Source organism: Semicossyphus pulcher, unplaced genomic scaffold (genome assembly GCF_022749685.1).
Source record: "Semicossyphus pulcher isolate SPU_LCO1_2020_fin unplaced genomic scaffold, fSemPul1.0.p SCAF_27, whole genome shotgun sequence".
NCBI classification, from domain to species: Eukaryota; Metazoa; Chordata; class Actinopteri; order Labriformes; family Labridae; genus Semicossyphus; species Semicossyphus pulcher.
In genome coordinates, this window is record NW_027211701.1 from 4,819,237 (window position 1) to 4,835,716 (window position 16,480).

Here is a 16,480-nt window from a genome sequence, read left to right on the forward strand (position 1 = left end):
TTATGCTCCACACAGAGGGAAGCCTACTGACTGAGGTGATCACTTGACTTTTCATCTAGTGCCACCAACAGGTCACTTATTTAGTGAAACCTCACTACAGGATAGATTAAGTTTGGAAATGCATCTTTCCCATGAGAGAACATAACTAGAGAGACTCCTTGAGTTCTCCTCCAGCACCATCATCAGATCAAATACCTGTAAGTCTTTGGTGTGTGGTGAAATACCTGCAATTACCTAACAAAACAAACCAAAGCCGTGTTTGCGATCAAGAAAATGATAGCATGCTAACCAGCTAAACTAGGATTAACACTGTCGTCAACATGTTATCATTTTCATTGTGATCATGTTGGCTTGTTGATGGTCCACAGTGCATCGTGAGGTACGTCCTTACAGCACTGCTAGCATAGCTTTAGACTCCTGATTATATATCACAACTGCCCTCTGGCTGCCTCTACTTACAGTGTTATTTATCATCAGTGCAAATTACACGTGTAATGGCAACTAAGACTGACCCCATATAGTCGACCAAATCTATAATCGTATTCTGAGTCAGCCTAAATTTCATTCGTCAGTGAGTTGCAGAAAATACAATAATTTGAGCAGATTACCTGGTTTTATGCAAATGACCATGGCATTTCATGAGTGAGGTAGCTAGTTAGCAGCTACAAGCCAAGCTAAAGCAATTGAATCAGCCTAAAGAAACCATGGGTCTCCCAACTACAGCTCAGAGGACCCAAGCTGGGGAGGCATGTTTTTATTCTATGTTTTTATAAATTAACAAAATGTTCAGTCTCACCCTACGTCTAAATATCCGAGATTGTCTGCTAAAATGTCAAATCGAGGCTTCAAAATGGAGATTTCATAGTGGCTACATCCTCTTCTTTTTTACAGTCTATGGAAGAATAAAATTGATTGTAACAAGCTGAGCATAGAGGTCTTTTTTAGGACATTTAAATACTTTTTTTTTTTTTTTAAACTGTGATGATCTGGAAAAAAATCTCACTGTTGCAAATAACCTAAGTTGCAAAGATGGCCATTTTCTGAACTGTTTTCAGTATGGTGAGATTATTGTTGGGTTTTTATAATATTACAACATCTATCTTCTGATCTGAACTTGTTAGCCTCTTTGTCGGACTGGTCCTGGTCTTTGTTTGGGCATGTTGCTTGAGAAGGTCAGTACTGTCTCCGTCTGACATGCTGGCTTGTGATGGCTGCAGTGCATTCACAGGAGACAAGGGACAACACAGATGCTGCTACTGGAGTGCTTTTACATTCAACTGAGCTCAGGTGCATCAGTTTATAACAATCCAACTACAGTGCAGCTTCAGACTTAAAATGAGCCACAAAGGGCCGATGACTGGTGCCAAGCCATTCTTCCAATACACTTTGGAGTCACCAAAGTGTGGCCAGGAAGCATCGAAGCAGACGCAAACAAACACAGATGCAGAAAAAAAGACTCTACATCAGCCTTCAGCCGGAATGAGGTGAGTGTGAGAGGGAGAAGATAAAAGTGGGAGGTCAAAGGTCAGGTTTCTCACATTGTTGGAGCGCAGAGAGACCCGCCCTCCACAGCGGGCGCAGAATTTTGTCTGGCAGTAGGAGCAGAGGTGGCCGCAGCCGTCTGCAAACTTTGTCTTGCGGCAGATACCACAAGTGGGCGCGTCGTCCTTCTGCTGGGTCTGCTGACGCCGCGTCTCTGCCCCAATGCGACGCACCTCCTGTTTGTAGCTCTCAAACTGCTGGTGCAGCGTTCTGAGGAGAGAGAGGACAAAAGTTTAAGATTTAAAAGTTTTTGACTTGATAAACTTCATCCTTCAATGCTTTTTAAACCGATCATCTCTGTCTTTATGTTCTTTGATCAAAAAAACAAAAACAGAACAGGACGTGTAATTTCTGAATAATATTTTAAATAAATAAATATAAAAGTAACAAAATGGATGTTATTCATGAGCATGTTTGTGAACAACATTTTAGTTACTGCAAAATAACTGGCAATTACAGCCCCACTTGAAAGGTGCCTTTCAAAAGAAAAAAAAAATCATACACGCAATTAAATCAAACTTCAGTTCAGTTTTGCTCTCTGCGGCTCACAGCCTTTCCCCTTCCTCTTCTTGCTTCCCGGGACGCCGGTGATGGAAATAACCCGAGTGTGAATTGCAAATCAGTCCATGTGAAAACACCCACAATGTTGTCTCAACAGAAGTGTCAAAGGAATACTGCATTAGCATAGCATGGCTCTCATATAGGGGACCCAGACCGGCACTTTAATTACTTCTCTGAGTGAGACAGATAATGGAGAGGAAGGAGATGGCTTCATTCGCAGCTTTTGCAGCCAATTTGCCTTTTTTGTGGAGGCACACAAACTTTAGTTAAGTTTCCTGCAGCAAACTGACTTAACAGCTGTGTCTGAAAGTTATTTGTATAAGAGAAATGCATCAAGACAATGCAGGGCTCTGGCATTCAGACTTTTGCACATTTTCTTAGTCAGAAAAAAACAATTTCTAAACCCTAATTAGAAAGTTATATAAATGGAAAGTCTACTGATTAGCAGCACACTGATGCTAAACGAGATCACCTGGGTCTATTGAAAGCAGACATGTCCTCCCGCCTGTAGTCCTTAGCTGCTGGGTATGAAGCAGGTAGACAACATAACAGCTGATCTGTTGTCTGCAGCCTTTTGTAGTGGCAAAAATCAAACAGATAACAGTCCTCCACCATGACCCATCCAAATTCCAGGAACACTTCTGTGTCTTTATAGAAAACTTTTGAGTAGGAAGAAAGAAAGATCTGTCTTTGTCAGGCTTTTCTGAAAAACAAGCTGTCCAAACAAAACGTTACGCAATTCCCACAAAATATACAGTCTCACTGAAATCTTTTATAAGTTGCCAAACAGAAACTTTCCAGGAAATGAGTTGACAGAAGACGCTTTTACATTCCTCCTCACTGGTGCCTCTCTGACTGTCTCTGGATAATACAAGAGTGGAGAGAGCAGACGGCCACCATACAGAGCTTGAACAGGGAGGTGACACGCAGACAGCGACGTGTTCGGCCAATCAGCCGACACGGGGGAAGGGTTGAAACGGGGGACACTGATTCTGTGACGCAAAATGTTGAATGAAATGTGGAAGAAAAATGTTATCGCCAGGAATATTTTCTGGAAAAATACACATCGATGTCGAGGTTACAAAATGAAACATCCTTTGTGACACACAGTGATGCAGCTTCAGGCTGATAATTAAACATTATCTGGTCTTATATGCATTTTTCTCAAATATTTGTTATGTTGAAGTTTAAATGCTGAGGATTTGTTATGCTTGAAGGAGATTTGCTGTAATAACCTGAGGGCTCAACATCAAAGCATTCACCGCTGTCTATAATGCAGAGCCTGGGCGCTTTAAAGATAAGCTACTGTATGCTGTGTAAAACTGACCAAACCAAGTTTATTATTAAGTTTATTTTTTTACGGACTATTTTTTTCTACCTACCTCCTTTGTGTTAGGATGACTCATTCACTTTTAGATATGTTGCCATAAAAGCACACAATGAACACCTAACAAAAATGGTGGTAACAAGTGGTTTCTTGTTAAAATAAACTAAATATAAAACACAGTGATATATTTCATGTTATTATTATTTCTGCAAGTAGAACTGAGACATGAAGTTATCAAGTTTGAACAATGCCATCAACTTATTTTTAAAGCCCTTGTGCTTTGAATTACTTTTTGTTCCTCTTGTACAGAAATCATGGGCTAGGTTTTAGAAGAATGATTCTAAAGAAGTGTGCCGTTCTTTGAGAGTATCTAGAGCGGTGGTTCTCAACTGGTGGGTCAGGGACGCTAAAGTGGATCGCAGAGTTGTTTTCAGTGGGTCGCGGATGTGTGCTTGAAAAAGTTGTGGCAAAAAGTCTATGCTGCGCTTTTATTTTGAAGGACGTGGGTATCCTATGATATGCGGGCAGTAGTAGTGTAGTTTATTCACACTCCATGTATCCACCTATGGGGTCATCCCAGCTACAGTTACATTTACAGTCTTGATTAGCCCTACAGTAGTTGCATTAATTATGCACTTTTTTAGTTTATTCTGTTGAAAAAAGGCTGCTAAAGTGAGACTCTCGAAGATTTTCATTTAAATAAATATCTGTTAAGTCACTATCTATCGCCGAATGAGGTAACACAAAGGTGATTGAGCCTATGGTCCACTGATGCATTTGCAGTGTTATGGACTGGGTGTCTGTGACAATCACAAGCGGTGCCAAGTGAGTGACATGTTTTCCATCACCCAGCAGTGGTTGGTCTGCCAGTGAGGGTAGGCGGAGCTACAGTGCATTTCCAGTCTCAGCAAGTGTTGCGAGTAAACAGTAATCTACTATGGCTGAACAAACAAAGAAAAGATCGATGACTACAAATACAACTTCAAAAATAAGTGAAAATCGAAAGCAGAAGAACCAAATTCGACGCTCAGATGAAGCAAACAGTCTAAAAAGGAAAGCGACCGTCGTAGACGTCTGGTTAAATTGGGACGATTATGTCCTTAAATTATTCGTAGAGGGAAACTTTCCTCTTATGCACTGCTACCTGCCGGTCATTTTGCTTGACTATTACACTGTTGAGTTTTGTGAAGTTGACATACTGTGACGTTTTGCTCCATCTCAGGTACAAACTGCACCATTTTTGAGTGGTTGAAAAACTTGAAATTTGGGTCGCAATTTGTCATTAAGGAGCTGGTACTGGGTCGTGAGGCTAGACCAGTTGAGAACCACTGATCTAACAGATGTTTATTTGCTATTTCAAATGTAGAGTTGGTATTTAAAGAACAAAAATTTTAGCAGAAAATAACTATTTGGATTATTGTGTGATGCAGGTTAACACTTAAACAACAACAAAAAAACCTGTAACATAATGAAGATCATCGCAGTCTCATTGCATCCACTCTGATCACCCACACATCACCAGTTTTGGCATAACTTAACTGAGGAGGACAGGGGGAAGCTTTGAACTGTACAGTACAGTAATAATAACTGTACAGATGATACTGATATAGTTATAGCTGATGCAGTAATAAAGCCTCCAGTAGAAAGATGTAACTGTAGTCCACAAGAGCGACACAGTGGAAAGTGCCTGCACATCCAGATATGTAAATATATAAATCTATGTATAATTTATAATGTAAATGAAGGTTTTCACTCACACACTAATTTAACTAGTGTGTACTTGTATATGGAATCTTTTCATCTTTATATTGACACTTGTTTTGTTTCAGTTTTTGCTGCCTGCCTAGTGACTACAAATGTAAAGTAGGCTTCTTGCTAAGTCATGTTTGTACTGATGCTTATAACATGCTTTGTCCCTATGAAAAAAAAAAAAAAATGATAAATGGACATTCGAGTTGACACAAACCTCAACTAAACTGATCTGTGTGTTGTTCCTCAAATGGAAAAACAGCATGACATGGCCACTGCAGCAACGTCACAAACATGACCTCTGACCCCGAGAAGCTATCCATCCTGCCAATGTGAGTCCAGGGGCTGAGCCAAGCCCAGGGGCCATGGGAACAGCTGTCAGAAACAGAGGGTGCACAGCCGGTTGTCATGGTAACGCAGTGGCGTCAAGCACTGGGTGTCAGCGGGTGTCAGTGCACCAGCTGTTCCTGTTCTTAGAGCCGCCGATTCATCAGTCGTCTCCTCTGAATCCACACACTTCAGCAGAGATTCGCTGCACAAGGCGACTTTTCAAATCTGTGTTCTGTGTCCTGAATCACAAACCAGCCCTGCAGAAAATCTATCTAACAACAGGACTGGATCATTTCTCATCTACAGGACATGTAGGCAAAAATGTCTCTTAAATGTTAATCAGGGGAATTAATTTCTCATGTTGCTTTATTTAAAGATACATGCATGTTTCTGGTTTCTCCAAACTGTCATCTCTTCCAATGTCGCTACACTACAAGTATGGAAACCTTTTCTGGCTTTAAAGCTGTATTAATTGTTTGTGGTTCACTGGGGAGCATCAGTATGGAGGACGAAAGCTGCCTAAACTGAAATAAAATATATAAAGAAAAAAACATTTTGGTAAAAATGTGACACAAATTTATATTTCTGTTAAATTGCTTATTTATTATTTACTTATCAATATATTCAAGTAAAAATCTCAAACTTTTTCATTTAAATAAATGTATTTTGCCAGAAAGGGGTAGGCGGAGCCAAGCAGCTGCACTTCCGGTTTCTGTAAGCATTGCGAGGAAACGGTATGAATAAGAGATTCCATAAATGTATACAATATTAATTTATAGTTAAATTTGTACTCATACTGAAAGCAATGTACTGTTAGAATAATTAAGCAAAATGCAAAGTATGTTTTTCATTTTAAACATTAACATCAGAATTATGGCAACAATAATGTGACAGAAGATTTATGCACTTTATGTTCAGCACACACAGAGCTCCCACGTTGCATAAAAATTTCCACCTCAATGCAATTCATCAACGATACCTTTATGTTAAACTTTTCTTGTCTGTGAGTGACTCACCATACACATGAAATCATTATCACTCTGAAGACACAGGTGTCCTCTCAGGTAAGGACATCATCTCTGTGTTCACTCTACTGTGTGTTCATCGATTACAGGCCCGAGCCTGCTGCCTCCCCAGAGGTCAGCCACCATGCCCAAGATCACAGATGCTGAAGGAGAGTGCAAATATTTTGGTGGAGCAAACACTCTTCTGATTCCATTTCACTTAAAGAGTTAAAATATTAAGTAATTACATTTTATTCTGTGGGATGAAATGTCATAATGTCTGTGCTTTGCTCACTTTTCCCATTTGATGGCCGGACATAGGCTATAGTCCTATAGGCTGCAGCTTCTCTCCTAAAGGGGCAGTGCAAGAGGCGAAACCCTCATGACTCTTCCTAGCCACGCCCTGAGGAAGACCCGATGAGGGTGGAAGCCGTTTATTTTTTTGATATTGATGTTTCTTACGAGAGATGCCCTGATTCAATAAACACATTTTAAACTAAATCCTTGGCTTGGTCCGAGTGTGTCTGAAGAAGGTCCAGTGGATTCTCTCCCTCAAGAGCCGAAACTATTGGAACAGAGATACAGGAAATAACTGTACAGGTAACTAGCAGAGATGTGGACTTGAGACTTGGTGACTTGGACTCGAGTTGACTCAAGTCACTGTTTTGAAGGCTTGCGACTTGACTTGACAAAAAATAAATGACTTATGACTCAACTTGGACTTGCAAGTTAATGACTTGAGACATTACCGACTTAAGGCATGATGACTCGACATTTTTTAAGCTGTTTTGCCATTCAAATGTTAGACCCTAGTCAAGATTGGCTGACATGATTTGAAGTGTATTCCCCCACGTATTCAACCTTATATGTACGAGCCAGAATCGGAATAGTAAGATGAAATCTTGACAACGACTTGACTACAAGCTAGTGCAAGAAGGCAGCCTGAGGTGAATGACAGTGAATGACAATCAGTCGGTTTCAGTGAAAGTAAGTTTCTACGTAGAAACCTGCAGCTGTTCTGAACAGCCCATTTCAGAGGGTACCTTTTTAAAAATGTAATTCTGGAAAAACACCGAATTATGCCATTTTCACTTTTTCACTGTGAACATGCATGTGAAAGCCATGCAAAATATGAGAATTTCCATTAAAGAAATATGGCTCCTTTTAAGTAGCAGCCAGTGTGTCATATCTATTAACTTAAAACCTAGGCTAACCTCTAAGCTAGCTACGTTCATATATATAACCGAGCCAACTAAGGAGCAACTTAAACATGTACACCAAACTTTAAACAAAGCCCAGCCCATGTTTTGTTGTACCAGCTAATTGCTATCAAGATGATAAGACAAAACATGTTAATCAAAACTGTTCCTGAACATGTCAAGTTAGCCTGTTAGCAACGTTGTCGTTTCCCAGGGCTAAGCTAACGTTTCCTGATCAGGACCAGTGTGTTCGTTCACACACAAAACAAGAAACTCTTTAGAGTGTTACTGAAAAAGTTACCTGTTCACACAACTGTTATGTGTCACTATTTGACAGTGTTAGCCTGTGGCCTTAGCAGACAGTAACCAGAGGGGTCCGAGTGGTGTGAACCGTCTGAACTGTGTCTGTTCCCTCTCTGTAGGTCAACACAACAGTGAGCCAGCAGGGACAGACAGAGCCAGATGTGGGTTAGCCCTGTTTAGGTCTTGTCAAAACAAGAGTTCATATGTACACACATGCACACAGTTACATACACTCACACACACACACACACACACACACACACACACACATAGGCAAACATAAACAATGACGCAGACAGAATACCCACATGTATGGGTTTGCCTTTGCCTGGGGCCTCACTTCTTCAGCTCAGCATGTCCAAGGACTCCCTCTTCCTCCTTTTCTGCCTCTCTCTCTCTCTCGTTTCCTTTTCATCTCTCCCTCTTGTGTCTCCTCTCTTCACCAGTCGTTGGTGTGGAGTTGTTAATTAGCACTGCTATGAATACATTGCCCAAGGATGGGGAGGGGAGAGGGGGAAGCTTTGTGTATGTGTGTGTGTTTGTGTGTGTGCATAAGGCAGTACTATTTCTGTCCCATCAGCTGATTCCTGGTGAGGCCTTGAAGAGGATTTTTCTCAGTTTGAGGAGACACGAGAAGTTAGAAAACAAGCAGTGTGTGTTTCAGCTTTTGGTGGAGCGCAGGTTACCTTGGTTATCATTGCTTCAGCCGTAGCATTCAGTGAAAAAATTAACACCTCAATCTTCAATTTCACACAGGAGTAAACAAAAGTCAGCATCTCATTTCTAACTAATGGCTGTGGACTTTATGCTAAAATGACAACTGCTGCTCACAGACTTTCTTTTAGCTATAGCTAGCTAGCATGAGATAATGCTAACCTGAAAACTGCGTTGCATTGGATAAAAACTATAACACTATAAAGTAACAATGCTGAAGATTCAGTTTCTTTCATTCTTTTGGCCGCACCAATGGCAATAAACCCTAAATTTGTGGGGTATTTCAGCATAGACCTAGTTAACCTTTTTATCATACAGTTGTACAGCATTATTAGAAAAGATTGCAAAAATATTCATGGTAATGAAATGTTTAGATGGTTTTTATGCTTCCTCTGGAAACAAATATTGCACATAAACATATTTATATCTTAATATTTGTGTTTGTGTAAAACTGCATGTTTCATTTTTGTAATTACGGATTTAAGGATGAAAAGAAGCCAATTTGTTTGGAAAACATTGTGCTATCTAAAGTAATCGGTTACTGGAAAAAAAAAATAGCTGAAAATCCCCAAAGCATTGTTTCTTTTTCTCTCCTACTTCTTGGCAGGTAGCTGCGTACCAGTGGAAGGTAAACCTATAGTTCAGTGCACATGTGTAGCTGGCTAATTCAAGCGTTTACAGCGTTTACTTTGTGGAAATATTCCTGTTATTTTTAGGGCCGAAGGGACGAGAACAACATGACGTTGAAATGTAAGTTGTGTCTGGAGGATAAGTGCTCATCAGCTGTGAAGAGCTCGACTTAAAATCTGCAGCTAAACACAGCTCCACAACACTGGTGGGGACTAAGAGCTGTGTTGTGCCTTATACTGTATGCCTCTGCCCAGTTCACTGTCAGATTGTTGGCATGGTGAAGAGATGTAAAGGTTATATTGCATATGTCATTCCTGTTATTAGGCTGCAGAGTTACAGATTGTGGGCCCTAAACGAGGCTATGCAATGATGGTAGAGTCAATACAAAGGTAGACGTACAGCAGGCTACACACTGTCCTGACAATATAACCCACATGCGTAAAGAGTTGCAAAGGGGGTAATCTAACACATTACTTTTTTTTCAGTTCGTAACGCAGTAATATAACAAGTTACTTTTTAATAGCAGTAATCCTGTAACGTAACAAGACTACTTTTGAAAAACAACGTTACCCAACACTGGTGAGGTAATGATGTATGAATAATGAACCTGCTTCCTAAGGTTTGTTAGCAAGGCGTGCTAATGGTTGAAGCTTACTGTAGAGAAGTTGAAGACACTGTCTGATTGATTACTTATACATTTGCTTGTGTTCAAGATTTTGGAAACACCCTGAGATTGATCGTTGCTCTTATTATAGTCATTTAACACTACATATTGACAAAGCATTGCTATGCGGACGATACCCAGCTCTTCGTGTCATTCCCACCAGACGACACTACAGCCTTGGCACGGATATCGCCATGCCTTGCCAATATCTCTAAATGGATGAAAAAACGCCACCTTCAGCTCAACCTATCCAAGACTGAGCTCCTTGTCATCCCAGCCAGTCCCTCTATGCAACCACATATCAATATCCAGCTTGGGAAAACTGAACTCACACCCACTAAGTCTGACCGGGACCTGGGTGTCATAATTGACGACAAGCTAATGTTTAAGGTTCAGGTGGCCTTGATAACTTGGTCATGTCGATTTGCCCTGTACAACACCAGGAAGATCAGACCCTACCTGTCAGAGCATGCTGCTGGTACAGTCTCTCGTAATATCATGCATTGACTACTGCAACTCCCTACTGGCAGGCCTTCCTGCATGCATATTCAAACCTCTGCAGATGATCCAGAACGCAGCAGCGCGACTGGTCTTTAACCAACGCAAAACAGCACGTCACTCCAGTCGCCGCTCGCATCAAATTCAAAACCGTGTTGCTCGTTACAAAACAGCAACAAAAACAGCTCCTGCCTACCTGAACGCCCTCATCCAGGTCTACACTCCATCTCGCCCACTACGCTCTGCCAATGAAAGACACCTGGTACTCCCATCACGACAGGGCCCTAAGTCGCAAACTAGAAACTTCTCCTCAGTAGTCCCCAGGTGGTGGAACAAGCTACCAAACTCTATTCGGTCTGCAGAGTCCCTTTCACCTTTAAGAAGAAGCTAAAGACCCAGCTCTTTATGAACACCTCTGACCTTAATGATCTTGATGCTACTGATGACAATGACGTTGAGGATGTTATTGATGTTTATGATGATTAGGATATTCATAATGATGATGACGACTATATTGACCTGTGGATGTTGTTGATGATGAAAAAAAACCAATGCCCGTTCACTGCCTGTCAGCACCAGTGTCCGATCGCACTTGAAGCTGTTGGCTCTTACTGACTTTGTTCCCTCCTGTCTTGATCGTTGCTTGTGTTGTACTAACTCTCAGATGTACGTTGCTTTGGACAAAAGCGTCTACTAAGTGAATTGTAACATTGTAACATTGTAACAAGTAAAGAAGGAAGAAGAAATCCTAAGCTTGACAGGGCAGTTTTTCTGAGCTTCGATTGGACAATTTCTGCTCAGGGGAGGGATTTGTTACACCAATAGTTGGACCAGTACAAACTGGCATTGTCATAGATTTGGAGCTTAAACAAACATGCACGCAGGATGAATAGTCCCAGCACACCATGACAGCACAGTTGTGGGTGTTGAAAAGAAAACGTCTCTGCTTCTGATGGAGCTAGAGACTGAGAAGACGACAGACATGTTGAAACATGCTGTGAGGAAGCAAGGAAAGGAAGAGTCAGAGGTGGAGGTGTAGGGATCAGAAGGAGTAAATGAAAGGGAGCAGACACAGTGGGGTAAAAAGGAAACAGGAAGAAAGAAAGAACAGGTAAGGAGCGTCCCAGAAGTCTTCCCGTCTATGAAAGAGATGGATAGACAAACAGCTGTCTACATGGAGAAGGAGGAGGTGGAGGTGGAAGGAGAACAAGTGAAAAGGCAAAGGATGAACAAAGAGAGCCAAGACGGAAACAAGCGTGGGCCAGACACCAGCAGAGGAGAAAAGCCGATGCATCCGGAGCCACTCTATAAATACCACTGGAGAAGAGGAGTGGATGTTGGAAAGAGGATAGAGACAGGATGATGGAAAGAGGAAGGGGAGGAAGAAGGAGAGGAGAAGAACAGATAGATCTGCTCAGGATCACCGGTTATCCACTTATAAAGCAGTAAAATCAGTAATTTATTGGAAATGAGGAATGAGGTGTTGATAAAAAATCCTTAAAAAAATCTTCACATCCCTGCTGGAGTGTGACAGAAGAAGAAGCAAGAGAAGGGAGCAAGAAGAGCAACAGATGGGAGCTTCAACCAAACGCAAACATCTTCTTTGTTGTATTGTTTGCCATCCATGATGATATCCACCACGACTTCTACACATTTGGCTCCCTCCGCTGTCAAAAGGCTATAAAATGGTACTAACGTCATAACGCTAGCAGAAATAAAGCACCCAGATGGCCAGTGTGTATCTATGTATGGGGCTGCAGTTTCTCAAACAATCTGGTCAATCCTTCCTGGCTTGATGGGGTCTGATTCCCAGCTGTCATTCTTTCCAGGATCCAACGGTACAGCCACGTTTAGTCTCATAAACCTGCTGGTTTGGTACGCTGCTGTAGGGGAGGGGGAAGAATTCGGATTTCAATGAGTCTGGGAGCCACCACCAAAACCCTTTACCATACCAATTCCTTCCCAAACAAGAGTATATATCTCTATAAAGCCATCTAGGAAAAATACAACAATATGTTTAAAAATATAATTAAGTATTTACAGGAACTTAAATTTCAACAATTTTCCTTCAGTTTTCGCCAACTAGAAGACTTATTGATGCAGCTTGGCAACCTCTGTGAACTGGTTTTGTTGTTCAGTTCTTTGCTTGTTATGAAAGGCTAACCACCCTGAGCTCACCCCAAAAAGTCATGGCTGTGAATCATCAGTTCACTCAGTCCTTCAGTCCACTCCCACTTCGTCTCAGCCTTTTTTTAAGCTGCGACAAAACTTTACAAGCCAGGGCGCTGGTTTAGCTCAGTGGATAGAGCAGGTGCCCCTTATAAAAGAGGCTACAGTCCTCAACGCAGAAGCTGCAGGTTCGTCTCCTGCCCTCTGACTTTTGCTGCATTTCATTCCCCACTCTCTTCTCTCCATGCTTCCTGTCTCTCTTGAGCTATCCTATCTAATAGGTAGGCAAAATGGCCAAATAACAAAACTTTACAAGCCAAGTCTCAAAATAAACTATCGATTATGATGTTTTTACCAGGAACTGAATAATCTGCAGAGGTCTCCTCCTCACTAAAAACAGACCAGGTGAATAAAACCAGTAGCAACACTGAAGAATGCATTGTTTGCCTGACAGTCTTATTTGCTGAACACAGAGAACATATCAGGAGAGGATGCTAGCTAAACAACAGGTTCAAATTGATCAGAGTTTATAATTTATATAAGTTTTTTTATTTATTTATATATATAAGTTTTTACACATCTTACTTAAGCTCACAAACTGACCTATATTTTGGAGCTGTGCAGGTTTAAGGGCCCGATCAGACAGAGCGCCTTTTGCAGGCTGTAAAATGCGAGGCGCACTGCCTTTTTGACAATGCCTACGGTTACCGTTTTATTTACTGTTGTTAAGGCAAACATCCGAATCATTAGCTGTCATTAACCTAACCGTTATATTTTAAACTGACACAAGGCCCGCCTCTCCTTTCATCCAATTGGACAATGAGAAAAACGGCAATGACGTCAGGCGCTTTTCTGCTTTGAGTTGAAGTTTTTTCAACTCGAGGAGCGTTTCCTCAAAAACTGGTCTCCACACTGACCGTCTTCCTGCATGCAACCAAACCCATCCAAACATGCTTAGTGAATATTTAAGGTACTAGAAAAGAACTACAAACCACAGCCACAGATTCTGCATCCAAGCGAGATTACTTGGTTATGTTATGTTTCTTTATCTGACCAGGGACAATGCACAAAGAACATTAACCTTATATTGTATAAAACAAGTAAAGATGAGACGCTAGTTCAGCTCAGTTGGTAGAGGCTGCAGTCCTCCATTCACTAATCGCAGGTTTGACTCCTGATCTGCCAATCCATGTGGTGCATATCCTCCCCCACTCTCTACTCCCCACACTTCCTGTCTCACTTCAGCTGTCCTATACTGTATGATAAAGGCAAAAAGCCCCAAAAAATGTCTTTTAAAAAAACAAGGTAAGATGTATTGTATCGGGTTTTAGCAGATTGCCATTTTCGGCCCGTAGTCAATGGGCAGGTAAGTAAAATAATGGAGACATAGACATTGAAAGATGACTATCCATTTAAATAGTTCAAAATACATTCCCCACCCCCCAAGGACACACGAGATTACACAAAAAACTAACATTTAAAAGAGCACCGTAACCCATACCCACACAGAAAGAGCCCCCTCTCTCCAACACACACAAGACATTAAGAAATACAAAATGCATCCCCGAGCCACGCCACCCCCTCCCCATCACAGATTATGTTGGCATGTTTGCTGACTGAGTATCCACCAGTGGGCCCAGTGTGTGGCGTTTCTTGGCCAGCTGCTGCTAAGATACATCTTTCAGTGACTTTACAGTAGTTTCTTTCGCCAGTATACTGTACCTAGCTAACGTCAACATGTAATTCTGCCGCATTTCATGACTCGTACTTGCGCTCGCTCTCTGCGACCTGCCACCTAGTGGTTGGTAGTTTCAGCAGTTGCTGATAGATAGATAAATGCTGTCAGGGCGCTGGTGATGTGCGCGCAGAGATTGTATAAATAAGTGTGCGTGCTGTCAACTCCTATCTCTTGTATTGAAGAAGAGCAAACTACAACTTTTTTTTTTTTTTGTACTTTATTCACAACTTTCCAAATACAGACAAATAAGGCACAATGCTTCAGCTTCTACAACATAAGACAAAGTTTTGCCTCAGGTTGAGTATACAAATAAAATAGAAGAACATAAAAATGATGTAACTGAAATACATACATAACTGAAAGCATGTACAACTTATAACGAGAGTCAAGGAGCAAAGATTCTTGGGGCCCAGGCTGGAAACACGTGACCTATCAGTAACTTTAGAAAACATAAACATTTTTAATCTACATTATATTGCAGATTATACATTTTATTCATCAACCATGTAATACTTACCTTGCAAATAAAAATAAATAAATAATAAAAATAAACTTTTCAATTAATGTTAAGTCTTAGGATATCGGGAGTGGTGGGGCGGTGCCCTAGCGCCCTCTATTGGCCAGCCACCACTGGACATACGTACATGTTATTAATTCTGTTTGGAGATTGTTCCATTGTTTCATGGCCATAAAAGAGAATGTTAATTTGGGAGGTCTTGCGTTTGAGAATTCTGGTCAATGATGATGTTGCTTATCCGATCAACTACCAGATGAAAAGCCATGAAACGCTGTGCAGACATTCAAGGTCCCAAGATGATGAATGCTACTGAAGATGTTGTTTGCACATTACCGCCTGTAATGTTTGTACCACACTGCCACTGTTTTTGCTCCATCAGTACTCAGACTGAGCACCTTAGCTACGTAGCTTTAGCCTGTCACTGCAATTCTGTCTTATTGCCTTATTGTGTCTTTTTGTCTGTACATAAAGATGTGTATGTATGTGTCCACATGCTTGGCCGATACAGCTGATTCTGATTCTGATTCTGACTCCAGCCTGTAGCATCAGACTAAGCAGCCCCTCCCTTTGCCAGTGCTCAGATGATGATAACTCTTTGTATTGATGTTGTGAGTGTTTTACCCGTATTTATGGAGCAGAGTGCCTTTTTGGCATGGACTCCTCAGTGTGTATGTGTGAGTATCTCTGTGTGTGTCTATCAATCTCTCTCTCTCCTCCACATACCGTGCATTTATTTTTTCTTTCTTTTCCATTTGTATCCCTCGAACTCTTTCTTCCATCTCCTTTATTTCCTTTCCTCTCATACCTCACTCATATCTCATATATTCGGTGCTGTGTATTCGATTGCACACTGACAAAGCCCAGTAAGTTGATAAAAGGTTCTCCTCCACATCACTGTGTATATACAGTTCCCTTTATCCTCTCTGTTTCTTTTTCTCTTAAATACTGAGACAAACACACAAATCAGGGATCAGGACCCTCTGACATCACACAGCCGGCCGGGTGACGTATAAGCCAAGGCTCAAATTGGTGGAGTAGTTGTGGAGTAATTATGGGCAACCTCTAATCCCTTCATTCTATCCTAGCAGCTTCTGCAAGCAGCCTACTCCTCTGTTTGCCCCCCTCCTCCTCCTCCTTCTTCTTCTTTACTTAATTTTCAGTGGGACTCACAAACCTCCAGACAATTGTGTCCAAAATGTTGTGCTTTAGCAGCAGAATTCATGTTAAGAGACTGTTTTGCTCCTGCAGTAGAGGAGTACATACACATCTGATAAAACATCTATAAAAAGCAGTTTGTAGTTGTCATCATTTATAACATGTCCTGCACTGAACGGCTGTAATTCAGTTATAATATATGACTTTCTTTAAAGCTTTATTTTATATTCTATTGTTGTATTGTATCAATAAAATGTTGTATTAGTCATCCAGCTTTACAGGTGTGTCAGTAAAATGAAAGCAGCAACCTCCAGTGTTGAAAAATTAAGCCAATGCGGAAGTGCAAAAAACTGCAGCTCCTCAAGTGGCCACTTGACGCT

General features: G+C 41.2%; 1 protein-coding gene across 2 annotated transcripts in view; it reads right to left on the minus strand.

The window, feature by feature from the left end:
• Window positions 1-16,480, minus strand: part of LOC138605003 (regulating synaptic membrane exocytosis protein 1-like) — an 89,931-nt gene that overhangs the window by 60,772 nt on the left and 12,679 nt on the right. For both annotated transcript variants that reach the window (XM_069677071.1, XM_069677072.1), the window contains exon 2: window positions 1,539-1,752. In XM_069677071.1, the coding sequence (XP_069533172.1) occupies window positions 1,539-1,752 (214 nt within the window). The remainder of the gene's footprint in view (window positions 1-1,538; window positions 1,753-16,480) is intronic.